Below are 16,077 nucleotides of genomic sequence, written 5' to 3'. Positions count from 1 at the left end.
CCCACGGGGTCCTCCATAAGCCTGCCCCCTAGACCCGGCCCTTGTACTCCAACTCATAACCGACCGTACTACATGCTTTGCCTGTGTGCTTCCGGTACACACTCCATGAAGCCACGGGCTTCCCTGTCCAATGTCCTTGTTGTCTAGGTACATATACCTCAAGATTGGACTACACCTTAGTGAAACTACGTTAACCAAGGACCGTTGGTCAACCCCCTTGTTCCACTCCCATGCAGCTAGGATGTCGATTATATAAGTGTAAATATGTGTATAAACACTCACCAGGGCAGGCTCCCGTTACCGCGTGGAGGCACACCGAGTACTTAATTTCTCAGCACACCCAGCGCCATTCCACGCCTCATGCATGTACCTTCATTTTGTTCTTCCCAATGGCGCCATCGTGCTTTTTCCGCCATCGGAACTGTCATCCGAGCAGTCAGTGTTGCCACATGACAAAGTAGTAACCTAGTTGATACCACTTACCAACTTACATCGCGCTTGGCGCGACAATAACCGCGAAAATCGAAGTTCGTCAATTGCGGGCATTTTTCTCTGTCACTCTAATTACGTCTTAGTGAGAGTAAAAGAGAAAGACCACCGCGCAATTTGCGAATTTCGGTTTTCGCGGTAGGCCCCCCTGTCCAGTCAACGGCGCCGAGTTCGCTAAGGTCTTTGTACACTTCGTCTCTTCAGCGGTACCTAGGGCGTTCAGACGGTCTTCGGCCACACACCTACGTTAAACCTGCCTAGATGCCAGATACCTCGATCAATATTTATAGTCCAAGGATCGATGATCTGGTATTTCAGAATTCCGGTATACATGCCGTAGCCCAAACCGTAACCCCTCTGTGCCTAATAGTGATACATACAGAGGCATCGATGTAATATAAATTACATCGATGTACAGAGGGCGTACTTCGAACATCGATAATCTAAGTTAATTTATCTGCTTCCCTATCAATCAGCCAACAAACGAAATTCAGGTTTTGATGTCCGCAAAAGGCCCTCAAGAAGCTAATAGAGCAACGAGCGACCCTGAGGGCCTACCGCGAACCACGTTCGACGTGTTACCTCCCTATCACGCTTACGTACGAATTTACACGTGCGACAGAGAGGCAACACGTCGAACGTGGTTCGCGGTAGGCCTCCTGATAGCCCAGACGGTGCAAGTGTCAAGTAAACGTCATAATTTGACAGAGATTTGACGTCTAAAATGACCCGTGCACCGTCCGGGACATCAAAATCCCTGCCAACTTGATTTGACTCTAAAAACTTTCAAAATGATGCAAGTTGCAATCACTAAAGAGAAGATCTGATGAAAGATGGGAAGCGGATTGCAGCGGGATGCAATTTGCTATGTTACCGAAATTAGTAATGCTAATGCATCAAAATGCAGGAGCGTGTTCCACGCCGCCACGTGTCCATCAATGCTCGAGCGGCGCGGGAGCTGCTCGAGAAACGTGTGCTTTAAATTGATTACCTATTTCAATACTTATTGGATAAAACTGCGTAGGAAAATGTTTAATACAACTAGGGAACAAATCGAATTATTTTTCATAACACTTGCTCGATGCCAGGGTACTGAGATGGAATGAGCTTTGTTACGCCCACGGGCGTAGTAGTTTTTTTTTTTCAGTGTGCCCATGGGCATATTGGGCATAATGTTTTTTTCAAGTACTTATAAATGAGTTTTACTTTTAAAATAGGTACTGGCGTTTATATTTTTTTTTTTTTGTGTATGTTTATAAATATTTACTTAATTGATAATTTAAAATATTTTACACAATTTTCTGTGTATGTGCTTTCGAAGCCTAACATGTCAAAAATGACAATATGTGACACAAATGTAATTAAAAACATTGTGTGTGCCACGGGCGGTACAAGAATTACGAACTCGTATTAATTAAGCCCTCGACATCAACTTCGGGCTTACAATTAACACTTGTTTGTAAATTCTTGTTTACCACCCTCAATACACAATATACTATTATTAAATAGTTTTTGATTGATTGATATTATTTACGACCATGGTCACTTTTTCTTTGGTTCACCTATTTCCGTTTATATGCGATGTTTAATTTAATTTTTTTTTAGGGTTTAGTAGTCGACCCTTGTACTATCGCCATTCCGTCTATATGGCTGTCCATTCACGGCTTAGTTTATTTTTAGAGTCAACATTCGTACAAATAACGTCGGCATAGGCTCTCCGACTAACTCGAGATTTTTACGAATATGTAATCATGAATAGAAAAAAACCGACTTCACAAAAACTTCGTATGTGCCATTAATATTATTTACGACCATGGTGCATCTTATAACAGTTACAATTTGCCCTAAAATACTTGTAAATTCTCTCTCGTCTCCTCTTTCTGGAACTTTTGAAATCGGTTAAAAAATGCGTAGTCAGATAAAGCTAATCAAAATCTTTGTTTGTTACGTGGATACGGTTTTTTTTTTTCACTATCAGGGCCATACTGAATAACTTTTACTATTTTAACTCTCCCATCGAACGGTTGAAAAACACTAACGCCATACTACTGTAGGTACCATACTTTACCTACCCTAGTATTTTAACAACGACATGGTTTACCACCATAATATTTTTCAAACAGCTTAGGTACTATGACAGCTTTCATCTCTATACAATTTATAACCTTACAACGCAAAATTGCATCGAGATAACAGCTGCCACTGTAACCAAACTATGTGAAAAATACTATAATTATACAGTACCAGCTCCCGGGCCATCATGATAAGTTTTCAAAGGATACGCCAAGTGTAGCGAAGCGTGAACCCTGGACCGCGCGTATATAACGTCTGCCCACCACGAATCCATAGTTCTGTTATCAGTTCACATTCCTACAAACATGAAGTGTGCGGTAAGTTGATCTTGGCACATCATCATCCATATGTGGTCCCAAATATTTGAAATGGGTTTGACTTGACCCTTGAGTTGGGAATGGGAGCGTGACGAGCGGAAGCACGAGTTTTAGAGTCGTAGTGTCCGTTAATTTTTAGCTCCATGTCCATGATGCAATTTATATTAGTAATATCAAATGAGCAAAAAAACACAATTATTTTTCATCACACTTGCTCGAAAAAGTTCTTATTTCATGCAGGTCTGCTGAAGGACAAAGGCCTATTTTGTTCCCGTGGGAGTTATGGATTGTGAAAAAAGTTATAACTCCCTAGGGAGTTATAGGATTTTTTAATTTTTATTTTTTTTTATTATGTCACTTATTCATACAAGTAGCATAAATGAGTTTTACTTTTAAAATACTGACGATTATAATTTAATATTTTTGTTTATGCTTAAAATTAAATAATTTGATTGAAATATCTTGACATCATTTTCAATCGTGGCTGAATGCCGAATAGGTCTGTGCCCTCGATGCTAACCTGTCAAGAAATTACAAAATGGCGGACGAATGTTTGATATGTCACCGTATTTAAGAATTATTTCGTTTACAATTTAGTTTTTTCTTCGCAAGTGTGATGAAAAACATTGTCTGTACCTAACTCCGGGGGGGTAAGAATATTGCAAACTCAGGTCTTTGATTAACCACCCTCGTATGCAAGATTTCACACCCCCCTCGTTGCACAATGTACTATTTCTATTCGTCGACTGTAATGGTTGAATTATGATTTCATATACCAAACTGTAATTGCTTACGTACTTTTCATGTATGGGCTCCCAACTCAACTATAATATTCATTTTCACAAGCAAACGCTGTAGTCAGCAAAGCAAATGCAACGGATTAAACTTTCCGATATTTCGAACTTTATTCATCATCGACCGATGAATAGGGTCATCAGAAAGTTTGAGGTATTATTTTAATAGACACAAAAAACAAAAACTTATATTTCTCGATACCATCGATAAACAGCTTCGAGCAACGCCGGGAAAGGAGACGGCATTCGCACTATTTTCCCCCTGCCGAAGCATAGGTACAACTGTACGGTCACGTTTGAAAATATCGATACAAAAAAATGCCAAAAATATATATACATGACTTTATTGCCCATATATTTTTGGCACATTTTTCGTATCGATATTTTCAGACGTGACTGTACCTATGACGGTGCATGTTGTGTTGTGAGTCGTCTATACACAAAAACAAATCGAGGTGTGCAAGTATGGAGTGTGGAATTAAAAGGAGTGACATCTCTTATGGTAGAACTGTTGCAAAAGTGTCCAGCTGTCAGCTATAAATAATAGTTCCAAATATCTCCAGAGTAGCGCTAGAGTAGCTAAGAACCTAGGCGTTATTGACGGAGTGAATTGCGCTGTCTATGATTTGATTTTTTTGTTCAAGTATTCTAGGTATTGTAGCGCCACCTATTTATGGTTTTTTGATGACACTTTTTGGTACATGGAGATTTATTTCCGTATGTGCAAGATTTGTTTTAGACGTGTGTCATTTTCTATGTATTTGTGTCATCATTGCAGATTGGATTTTGTATTTAGTGAGTGAGAAGTGCGACTGTGTGCACGTTTCCCACCGCAAAAAATGGCAGAACGATTTGTACCGTGAGATAACGCTTTGCCTCCTCCCTTCCGACGTGTCGGAATCGGAAGCCGGTATTGCTAGAAGATAAACAGTGATGTTCTCTCCCTAAGACTTGTCAAAAGCCGCACCCAAAATCCCGGGCTCTAATTATAGGTTGTCTAGCTCGTAAAGTTTGTTGATGACCTCAACTGTACCTAAAGGATAATATAAGCTAGAACCGGCGGTTCAGGTCCGGGTCTAGGCGTCCACACTTAGTTTTCTATAACCACTTCCGAGCCTCCGTGATCACCTGATGCTTTTTATAGAAAATGAAGTGTCACGCCTCGGCCTGGCCCCGGACTGTTCTAGCGTGGCTAGCATGAGACTTAATTCCTCTATTTACTTCACAGGTCGCCATCGTCCTGGCCCTCTTCGGAGTGGTGACTGCTGTCCCCGTGGGTTCTCCTTCCCTGGGCTGGGGTCTCGGTATGTATATTCCCATACACATATTCCCTTACTGATATGAACCATCCTAATAATTTAAGGGTAGCGCAACGCAAAGTGTAACTACAAGTGAAATAATTTTGTAATTAAGGCTCTTGTAGTTGAGGCAGTTGATATTTCGTTTACCAATAATTACCAAGACGTGCACTCTTGGTAATTATTGGACAATGTATCGAAAATCAGAGGCTCAACATGCATCTAGCGCCAAACTCATTTAGATGTCGATAACTACTCCAAGTTAATGTATATCAAATCGTATTGTCAATGTATTCATAGACTATAACTCTCACAGGCCCCGTCCTGCTTCCCAGCGCCGTGTCCTACAGCTCAAGCGTCATTAACCACGGCGTCTCCCTCCCTGTCGTGAAGCCCATCATTACCGCGCCCATCATAACCTCGCCCATCATCAGGACCCCCATCATCTCCGCGCCCGTCATACGCTCCCCCATCATAGCGCCCCTCAGCCTGACTGGACTCGGACTCGGCGGTCACGGCTGGCACGGATAAATGACGACATCTCTCAATATTGAAACGATATTGCTTTCTTGAGCCTGTTACTGTATTGGCAAATATAATCTTGTTTTTATTGCTTTGTTTTATTGAGCACAGTCAAGTTTGGAGCGTGGTGAGGAAGGTTAGTGTAATTTTTAAATTGATTATTCCGATTTAGTCGTGAAAATTAGGTGTAGGGTTAGAGCCGGCGTAACTTTATTCGACGTTCATAAGTGCATTGTAATATGCCTACCTACTTGAAAAATAAGCTATCTTTATCTTTAATCATTCCCATCTATCCCCGTCTCATGAATGGCGGCGGTCTTGTGGGGCTAAGACAGATGGCAATACACCGTTTTTATTCGAAGGTTGGAGGTCCAGACCAAACGTGTCATTGACTAAGTAGACCTTATATTTATAAGAAATCCCTTCTACTCAACACTTAGGAATGCTATCAAAAAACCATTTCAACCAGACGTTCAAAGATGTCGTTATATTTAAGGTACAAAATGGCAGTTCAAATCAAGATGGCGCTGATGTTCTTGCTGGCGGGGCGTGCGCTCTGCGGACACGACGAAGACAATATGGACGACGATGACTGTACGTTAACTAATTTCGAAAATAAATCGTGTCTCTGCGTCTCCAATTAAGAAAGGATAAAGATAGATGATACCACACACAATGTTCATCAAGTATCTTTCACAAAATTTAACGAAAATGGGTAAATATACAACCTGTACAGGAGAATATTCAGACATACGAAAGTATTTTTGTCGGTCAATGATATCAAGTCTAGTGACTTGATGTAATTAGCTATCATTAGACGACAGCACATCGCAAAATTAGCAGCGGAAGTTTAAGGGGCGTTTATATTGAAGCGACATTCAGTCTTCAATTACTTAATCCACATCCCAAATGGACTATGTAGAGGTACACTCTGCCCTTAACTGTGAACATTTGCATATGCCGCAGGAAATAAAGAAAAACAATTAATATAAGATCAATACTTGTATAAAAATTCCGGTCATATTTAGCAAACTTCAAAAAACTAATTGTTTCGTGTCCATAGGTACATTACACTCTATATCAATGAAAACGAGGCGCTTTGTACAGCGTTTCCATAAATAGTGACCTATTTTAATTGCTCTTAGAGTGTATGCGCAAAGGATCTAGTTCGCAACTTGTTGGTGAAAAACTACTTTGCAGTTCCTTCCTTCAATTTTAATAACGGACAAGACTTATTAAGTTCCAATTTAATCATCAAATTATCATAATTAAATATTCATGAACGGTATAACTAAATCATAGCATGATAGCTTATGATGAATACTTAAGGTCGAACTATACTGAATCCCGGCTGTTTGTACTTGTCCATGTATACTCATAATAACATTTAACAGTTTAGGATAGCTGTTTACCCCCGATCATATTTTGAGTCACCGTAGGCCAAATAAGGGACTTCGCAGCTATGAGTTAGAGTGAGCAAATAACATTGCGATCAAAGAATGGCTTCCGTTGGCGCAATGTGTAGATCGGTCCTTATATTGTAACTGTATTGGCCTCTTCCCCGCTCAATCTAAATCGCTGCAGACTTATCTTGGTCGAACTCTAGTGACCAAATTTCTGAAAGTATGCAGACGATGACTGTAGAATTGCAGCCGCAATGCGGTTCAGCTGTTTCAGCCCTAGTCTAGAATATGATCGTGTTTTAGTGGATCCCCAAGAGTTGTCGCGTCGTGCATGGCAATACGAGGGTATTCCCGTTGAGATGATGGCGAGAAGAAGCGAGACGAAGGAAACGGAACACTCCAGTGAGTATAAAGTTATACGCATAGCTTAGGTACCAATACCAATGCATAAGTAGGTAAGTATCTTTCACAACGAACCGCGCAGAAATGTAATCTTATTGTTTTACAAATAAGATGGTTTCGTATATTTTGTGCTAAATAAGGAACTCCTGTGCTGGTATCACAACCATTTCGGGTACATCGGCCGGCTCACATGGCCGCGCATCGCACGGTGCGAAACTTTAAAATATTGCATTGCCACCTGAAGGGCCTCTTGAATTCATACATACAACTTACTAAAGGATCGACCACACCCCCACACCGCTGCTCAATATACTAGCGCATCGTAAATGCCGCCGTAACATAACTCATTCGCCATGATTTTACCCACTGCTAAGTATAATTACTTCTCGCGATTCTGACGGACCATTTACGTGCCTCAGCGTATTTTAAGCAGTGATTTATCTTCAAAACCCCAGACTCGCCACCAGCAACGAGAACGGCAGCTCCCGAGTTATCAACTACCACTACAAGCACAACCGAAATGGCAACGACAACCACCACCACAACAACCACAGAAGGCCCCATACTCCCCCCGCTACACCCGCGCTACCGACGCATCTACAACTCTGATGAGACGGCCAGGATAGAGGAGCACCCATACCTGGCCGCTGTTTTAATGAACAACCAATTGTGGTGTGGTGGAGCGATCATCAGCTCTGATCTCGTACTTACAGCGGCGCACTGTCTACAACTGTGAGTAAATCTGTCCTAATTCTTCACTGCCCTGCCGAGTAATTGAGCTCACATCACGAATCGCGTGATTAATCGCTATATCCGGTTCGAAGGACCATTGTTGGATGTGTTACATAAACTAACACCAATATTTTGGAGGTCGGAATGTTCGAAAATGAATTGTTTGAATTCGTCGTAGTTGTCCAATTTGACATGCACTGTACCTTACAATGACCTCACGGGCTCACGTGTTAATTTGATTCCCTAATTGCAGCCAATACAACAACCGCTTCTTCCGAGAGTACGTCAAGATGCTGACCGTCCGCATCGGCTCCAGCAACGCCACGGCCGGCGGCGAGGTTCTACGGGTTGAGGAAATCTTCTTCCATCCCAACTACAAGCCACAAACTTTAGCCTTCAACTACGCTGTCGTCAGGTTACACAAGAACATCACGTTCTCTACAATGAACGTGTCCAAGATTGAGTATTCGAAGAGGAAGGATGTGACCATTGATAAGACGATTACGTTCTTGGGATGGGGATCGGTGCTGGTAAGACGAGTTTTTGGATCTGACTCTAGTGAGCTAATAAATCGGACTCAAGAAATTTCAGGTTATTAGGATAAACTTACAAGTTCTTATCAGTCGTTTCAAGTGATACGCTGATGCGTTTTTCCAGGGAATGGGCGACAAGGGTGGAGCTGTGCTGCTCCAAAAAGTAGATCTTCCCATCTACGACAAGGCAGATTGTATCGACGTTTACGGAAAGTAAGCATACTCGTTTATCTCAAGTTAGCCTGTCGCCAAATGCGTCGCCAGGGGGGTATGGTGGGTAGGTGCTTCCAACCTAGAAAACAAATACAATGTACCTTTTGCCCCTCCTCCCCTACGCCAGCGTAGCCTTCGGCGATATCAACTTAGCCTCCCTGCCTAGTCCATCGGCTGGCATATCTATCTGGTGCTTTAGTACAGAAAGCCACCTCCACAAGCTTTAACAGCATATCGAATCAGAACAGTTTTTTTGCAGATTCGTACGTTATGATAGTGACACTATGGTTCACTATGCAAAACCAAAAACCTAAGCATTACAATCTACTGTTTTACAGGGAATTGGTCTCGGTTAGCACCTTCTGCGCTGGCTTTATCAGCAAGATCAAGAATGTTTGTAACGTAAGTATGGAAAAACAAAATCATGGGTAGGTAAATGAAATTACCCTCGAACTGGGATATTCAGACTGGATCCGATCAGCTGTCTATTAACCCAAGTAGATACTATAGTCATCTACATTGTATTGCCAATCGTTGGTTAAATTACAGCTCTAACATTTGTAAATGATGTAAATCAGTAGTGATGTGAGAGTCGGACAACATTTCACACGCGTAGTGAGACGAAATTCACAAAATGTCACACGAAACTCCGAGTACAGCTATAGGTATGGATCTTACGTCAAATTATCAACGTATCTACCTTCTATTCTACCGTTGAATTGAGTCTCAGATCTAGACGTTCATTCTCTCGTGGATATACTTTGAAATAATTCTTAAAACGCGTCATTGCAATTGCAAGTAAGCGAGCCAAGCGTCATCAGCCCGACACCTGTTCGCCACGGACACACTACACCTGCCTGGCTTGTGGTCGTGTTTGTCGCTCCCGTATTGGCCTACACAGCCATGAAAAGCGCTGCCGCCCTACCTGACACTGCTTGAATAGTCTGTAATAGACTCAAAGGCCAATGACAGATGGATTTTATGCCTTTGGAATAAGGTCCACGAATAGTGAGTTAACAGACATACCTGTCAAAAAACCTCTGTTGCAGCACGACGCCGGTGGCCCGGCGATCATGGACGGCGAGCTGATCGGCATCCTGTCGTTCTCGGCCAAGCGCTGCGACGAGGCCGATAAGCCCGCGGTGTTCGCCAGCACGGGCGCCGCCGCGGACTGGCTGGATAGCATACCGACCATTCGGCGAAAAAGGTATTAGGAATGTCGGTAAATTTAAATTAGGTGTTCAACATGTAACCTATGTAAGACAGCTCATCCTCCTATATAAGACCCAGCCATATAAGAAAGAAATCCAAAATTTGTCAGTGAAATTTGGACCTGTAGTGTAGGAATTAAGAGTTGATTTTATTTTGGCACTATTATTTATTCCGTGGTTTGGGTAAAAATTTAACGATACAAAACAAATGCAACTCTATTCCGATTGACAATTGTTTAAATTTCATAGAACCTTAGGAGGCTATGAGCACTTTTAACGGTTAAAGTAGCCAATGCTCACGCACTTCATAAGCGCCACAAATACCTCAAATTCCTGCGCGCGTACACTTGGTCGCTGCCAATTCGATGCCAGATAGTTTATTTTAGCTCCATAAGGTTTAAAGGTCAAAGGTAGGGAAGGTTTCCGAGCGTACGTTCCAAAATAAAATCTGAGGGTGCAGACGGAAAACAACTAGACATGCGACAGAGTAAAATTAATTAAACGTTACTTATCTCTTCTTCAATCTATCGTTTTCCCGGCCTAGTGCCAGGTTCCGCTTTCCTACTCTATCTTCTCCACTTTGCCCAGTCTTCTGCATCCTGAGATGTGAGATTGTCCTTTTCAATATCGCTTCTTAGGCCTACCGCATGATCTAGGGCCTTGGACAGTGTGAGGACGTTACTCATCTATAAAAAAATTGATATACTACTTATCTTACTTGAAGCCATTAAAAGTAGTTTTTGGCGCTGTTGGCATGGCAACTGATCCGTTTTTGACGACCATAAGTTGCTTGGATTAAATATACAGTCAGCAGCAGATCCACACTTATTGTTAGAGATTAAGAGCGTGTGCAGGTAATTTTGAACACCTGACCCGTTCAGATATTTATTTGTTCTTCTTTTACAGTGACGAGCTCGTGCACGGCTGGATGAACGACATGCAATGAAACAATAATAAACGTAAATCAATATATTTGCTCTAATACTGTACAGGCCAGTTTCCATTCCACTACACAAAAATCAAAAATCCTTTTATTTTAACATTATATATTTCTAAATAACATACAACATTGAACATACATGGGAAGTTCGTAGCGGATCTCCGAATATATTTCATGGAATGATATCGAGCTGATTCCAAACACTAAACTTCAATATTTTTAAAATACGTAAAACCCAAGCGTTGTATATACAGCGGCGGCCATTTTGATGCATTAATTTTCAAGATGGCGTCTGACAAAGTGACAGCTGTCACATTAGATAAGATGGCGGCTATCTGTGACAGCTGTTAGGAAAATGGCGGGTAACTGGTTGACGCTCGCGTAGTAATAATTTATGCGATAATTTAACGTAGAACGGCTAGTTTATTACTTAGCGCGGTAGTTGACGTGCAGTTCTGGCTTAATGTCATACACCAGGCTGAGGATATCTTGGATCACCTGGAAATAAAAACATCGATGATTAGTATGCGAAACTTAGAAATATAGGTCTCAAGAGCATTAAAATTGGACTTTTTAGAGAAGTTTTAAGGCAAAGTGACCCAGTCTGGTATGATGGCTGTTGTGTTGAAACTGTTAAAAGGTATAAAGTAATTTGTATGGACCGTCACAAAACTGGCACCCAAAATTAGTGTGAAAAACAGGGGAAGTTTTTGTTTTGTTTCACTCAATAGTCCACGTAATTCTCTCTTGTCGAATCAAGCCGAAATAACCCAAAAGTTGTTAGTTTTTCGAAAAAAAGTATAAACAACACCAATTTTCTCAGTAAACCTCTATCAATGTCAGGACAAAATTGACAGGCTGGTAGCCTAGACCACTGTAGTTATGCTAAGCATTGGGGTTTGAAAATACATGTTAACATTTTAACCCTTATAGCATTTGACATTCCTTTCTAATTATTCGATTTCGAATCGTAAAAGTCAGAGCACACGGGCTGCATGCACGTGCGCACTGCGCCAAAATTTTCAAGCGACGCAAGCACACGGTGTGCCGTCTCCCATAAGCGCACGTGCGCGTGTACGGACAAGCACCCATGTGTACAGGCCTTAATTCTTAATGTAGAGATGCGTTTTTGTTTTAAGTATGATGGCAAGCTATGGACTAAAGGGGTTAAAAGGGTGTAGGGTACTGACCGCATCCTGCTGGATCTTCACCATCTTGTTCATCTCGTCGATCTTGACTCGGGTCTCGGCGTCGATTTTGGCGGCCACTCCCTCTCGGGTGCCCATGTGCTGGAACAATAAACAACTATGTTATGTCTGGTTGTTTTTATTTTATCTTGAAATTAAAAACCTATGTAATATCTATGCGTGTTAGTTTGAATTTTATTACAAATTCAATGTCTAACTCTTAATTCTATATTGAGTACCAAGTTTTGTTGAAAATCTTTGGAATGTTCATTGACCTTTAGGCCTTAGCTAATCTAGTAGTAACTAGTATCTAGGGACTGGTACCCAAAATAAAATTAACATTTTGATCTTGAATGTAAATTAACTTTTGTCAGTTTCCAATGTTTGACTGTATATTTTTATCAAATGTTCATTGCCAACTGCATGAGCCCAAGACAATAAGGGTAAGTTCATTCAACCATTTCGCTTTCCATCATCAAATCAATCTGATGGCACCATAAGTACAAGTTATGGGGTGGGAGGAGGTTACCCAAACTGCTCAGGACCGGAGTCAGTGGAAGAATATAATTCGAGCCCTACACCCAAGCAGAGGGGGAGGGAAGTTTACTATATTTCAGCTTCATGACTTCACTAGCAAGCAGGTCAAAATTTACTTGCAAGATCTGATTATAATTAGTGACATGTAGTAAATACAAGACCATACAATAGGGTGATGTTGCTCACCTTGGCCTCAAACTCTTTGAACTGCCTTTCGCGCTCCTGTCTGTACTTCTCCACCTCATCCTGGGCCTCGTCCTTGGCCTGCTTTAGGCGTTTCGCTTTTCCTGTAAACAATCATGACATGTTACAGTCACTTGTAATAAAAGCCATAAAACTTGGCACTTGGTCACATGACTCTCATAACTGTATAATAATAATAATAATACGTCGGTTCCTCTCTCTGCGGCCCTGACCCCAAGTGTTTTTATATTTTACTTTTATAAACATATTGTAAAAAGCCTAACCTGAGAAAAAAGATAAATAAAGGACTTTTTTACATGCAAAAAGTTAAAAACATAAAACATTTTTATATTTATGGTGACAGTTGGAGGAGGCCTATACCCTTTTTGGGTATAGGCTTCCTCCAACTGTCTCCAATTATTCTGGTATTTTGCCTTTTCCATTCAAACTGTCCCCGCTATGTTTTTGATGTTGTTGACCCAACGGTCTTTTGGTTTTCCTGATCTCTGCCACTTGGACCTATCCATTTAGTGATGCGTTTTGTCCATCTGTTATCTGTGAACCTGGCAAGATGTCTTGCTCATAGTAGTACAGCTAACATACATAATAGTACAGCTGTACTATTATGTATTCAAACAGTCATCTTGTTGCTTGATTGATGAATGAAGACACTATGTCAATTATCAAATCCCTAAACATATGTGACCAAATCCGGCAAAACATCCCACTTTGTCGCTTGCCATAAGGACGCCTTGTCAGGTTATTTGTATAAAGATACAAGCAAATCTCGTCCTATTGCCGGTTTCAGTCACATATAAGCAGGTGTGGTATCATTAAATACCCTTCTTTCTGAGGGGTATGAACAGCTTTTACCTCTTTACTCGTCTTTTGTTTGTGCCAAGTCTCTGTTCTCACGCCATTACGGTAGGTTAATCTTGTCGCTGTCATTTTGAGGATGGTGGAATACAAATATAGTGCGTCGATGCTAAGTTTCATACCAAGTGTGGAGCTTATGAGTGAGCATGGTCAGAGACTAAACTACATATCATATACTACGTACTGCTTCTATGAAAATACTACCTACTACTGGGAACATGACCACTGAGGCCCCCTCATTAGAGGCATTAGCCCAAGACAGATGCTCTTTTTTCACATAATACAATTAACAAAACAGTTAACTTTAACATAAAACACTTTCTCAGAGTGTTAAATCCACAAAACATTAGTCATTGCCAAAACATTCATTTGGTTCAAAAAACACATTTCCCTAAATTAATAACCTGGTTAATGAAAAGGCTATTTTCACCTTATGTACAGTGGGCCATCTTATAAATGCCTGTAAACATATGCGGAAGTATATTTCTTATAAATGGAGTTGACTTCTACTTCTATTACAAGTGACAGGATTTTTCTGAAATTCTCAAAAGATTTGCAATTTTGATATCTTTCCAAGTACAATAGTTTTTCAATGACAAAATGCAACTTTGAATTGTAGTGCTTGAGATTATGGTCTTCAAATGATTATGGTATCATTACATAAATATGATCAAAAAAGGTGCAGCTTTCATTTTATTGTATATTTTTGACATATCCCCAGTGATTGGGGTTTTGGATGCCACACCGCGGTGTATCAAGTTAAAATTGTATAGTAATTTGGGTACGCCTTTAAACCCAAAATACCTTTAAAAAACGCTTTTAGTAGTAGTAGTGTAGATAACATATTTATAAAATACACGATATTGAATGACTGGCAACCAAAACCCAGATCACTGCATATCACATTAAATACCCAGTTTTTGGACATAGATCCAGATAAAGATTTAAAATTAGTGTGATGATTCTAATCTAAAAAGGACAAAAGGTATCACGTATTTTTTTATTTTGAACCGTTAAAGTTTCCTCAGAATGGTCAATTGACCATTGAACAAGTAAAACGTTATCTAGTAGTACTACTCAGGGTCATCTTACTAGAATCTTGATGTTAAACGAAATCATGTGATGAAATCTAACACAATGATCCATAATACGCTAACACCTCGTAAGGATATCAAATAGGCACATTCATTACACTAAACACCAGTAATTAGTAACAAGACCGTATATATAGGTATCTATACATACTAAGGCGGAGACGCAGAGCTCAACCCCAAATACGTAGTAAAATTAGACAATATGAGTAATTTGACTTACGCTTTCTCGCCTCTGAGACTTTCTCGGCCGCCCTCTTCTCAGCAGCCAACAATTGCTGGATCCCCTGGGTTTGACTCGCCATTTCTGCCGATACACAAAAACTATGTCGAGTAAGAATCAAGACCAAGATGAGAATCAATAGGCGCAGAACGGAGATGTGACGAAAGTCATATGATTACTTTAGTTACACCATGTTGTCACGATTGGCGCTGTCAGCGGCTCGTGCTTCATAATGTATGGGTAAATTGGAACGTTTTCTACCTTGCATTTCATTTTTTAGACCATTATTCGTTATAAGTTACTTTAAATTATAATGTTTAAAATAAAAACTTTCAACAGGTACTACAAATATTGATTGTCGTATCGATATTTGCAAAAAAATTACGTAATTGAAATAGTTTGTTTTTTGCGTATAATGAACTAAGCAAGATACTGTTTGCTTATTTCGTACTAGATGGCATTACCATGGCTTATTTAAATTAAGCGTAAAAAAATAAAAATAGATTAGAAAAGGGTTCTTCTGATAAATATGAGGTAACCTTTTCATAATTTATATGTTAAATTTAGGTTACAATTACTTTTATTGTAAGTAGCTGCAACCATAGACAACACAGCTCAAGGTCACCACTGTCAAAAATTTAAAAAAATACACATAAAAATTTACTCTATTTCGAAAGAAAAAAGTACATTATACCTTATCAACTATACGAAATAACGCGCGAAAAATTTTCTGTTCCACGGAGAGACGAGGCTATTCCATTAAATATTTATTTCCAGCATTTTACAACGATAAGTAATAGTGGATATTTATTTTATTTTCTCAATGATCAATCCCATTATTAGCATTCGTCAAATTGACTATTAAAACCTAGTACTTACTTTATATTTTATATTGTAAAGTAGGGAAACCGTTGGCCTCTATGTAGCTGTCTCTTTCTTACATAGCGCAAATAATGAAACAGAAATGTAAATCCATTCCACTCCCCTCTATTTGAAACGCAGTGTTTTGTTGTTGTAATCGCACAGTTTGTTAAGCAATGACTGCATCATTCA

General features: G+C 40.2%; 2 protein-coding genes across 3 annotated transcripts; one reads left to right on the top strand and one right to left on the bottom strand.

Moving 5' to 3' along the window:
- Positions 1–2,532: 2,532 nt before the first annotated feature.
- Positions 2,533–10,976, top strand: LOC133533510 (trypsin-7-like). Of its 2 annotated transcripts, none has more exons than XM_061872490.1 (11): positions 2,533–2,879; positions 4,902–4,977; positions 5,288–5,855; positions 5,990–6,087; positions 7,200–7,298; positions 7,754–8,030; positions 8,284–8,560; positions 8,688–8,776; positions 9,115–9,178; positions 9,826–9,983; positions 10,894–10,976. In XM_061872490.1, the coding sequence occupies exons 4-11, from the start codon at positions 5,997–5,999 to the stop codon at positions 10,931–10,933; spliced, it is 1,095 nt and encodes a 364-aa protein (XP_061728474.1). In that variant the 5' UTR covers positions 2,533–2,879; positions 4,902–4,977; positions 5,288–5,855; positions 5,990–5,996; the 3' UTR covers positions 10,934–10,976. The 2 variants fall into 2 exon arrangements, with proteins under 2 accessions (XP_061728474.1, XP_061728475.1); XM_061872491.1 differs by having other exon boundaries at positions 2,537–2,879; positions 5,288–5,629.
- LOC133533511 (V-type proton ATPase subunit G) lies at positions 10,942–15,185 on the bottom strand. The gene is made up of 4 exons (XM_061872492.1): positions 15,025–15,185; positions 12,838–12,938; positions 12,118–12,216; positions 10,942–11,425 (listed from the first exon to the last, which is right to left on the bottom strand). Exons 1-4 carry the CDS (start codon positions 15,104–15,106, stop codon positions 11,354–11,356), a joined length of 354 nt encoding a protein of 117 aa, XP_061728476.1. The 5' UTR covers positions 15,107–15,185; the 3' UTR covers positions 10,942–11,353.
- Positions 15,186–16,077: the final 892 nt, after the last annotated feature.

Source organism: Cydia pomonella, unplaced genomic scaffold (assembly GCF_033807575.1).
Source record: "Cydia pomonella isolate Wapato2018A unplaced genomic scaffold, ilCydPomo1 PGA_scaffold_173, whole genome shotgun sequence".
NCBI lineage: Eukaryota > Metazoa > Arthropoda > Insecta > Lepidoptera > Tortricidae > Cydia > Cydia pomonella.
The sequence above is the reverse complement of the archived record's forward strand: the minus strand, read 5'-3'. Positions and strand labels throughout refer to the sequence as shown.

Coding starts and splice junctions, on each gene's coding strand:
- LOC133533511 (XM_061872492.1), bottom strand. CDS start 15,106: ATGGCGAGTCAAACCCAGGGGATCCAGCAATTGTTGGCTGCTGAGAAG. Junction 12,939..15,024: donor AGTCTCAGAGGCGAGAAAGC/GTAAGTCAAATT, acceptor GATTGTTTACAG/GAAAAGCGAAACGCCTAAAG. Junction 12,217..12,837: donor TCAAAGAGTTTGAGGCCAAG/GTGAGCAACATC, acceptor TTATTGTTCCAG/CACATGGGCACCCGAGAGGG.
- LOC133533510 (XM_061872490.1), top strand. CDS start 5,997: ATGGCAGTTCAAATCAAGATGGCGCTGATGTTCTTGCTGGCGGGGCGT. Junction 8,561..8,687: donor TGGGATGGGGATCGGTGCTG/GTAAGACGAGTT, acceptor GCGTTTTTCCAG/GGAATGGGCGACAAGGGTGG. Junction 9,179..9,825: donor AGATCAAGAATGTTTGTAAC/GTAAGTATGGAA, acceptor CCTCTGTTGCAG/CACGACGCCGGTGGCCCGGC.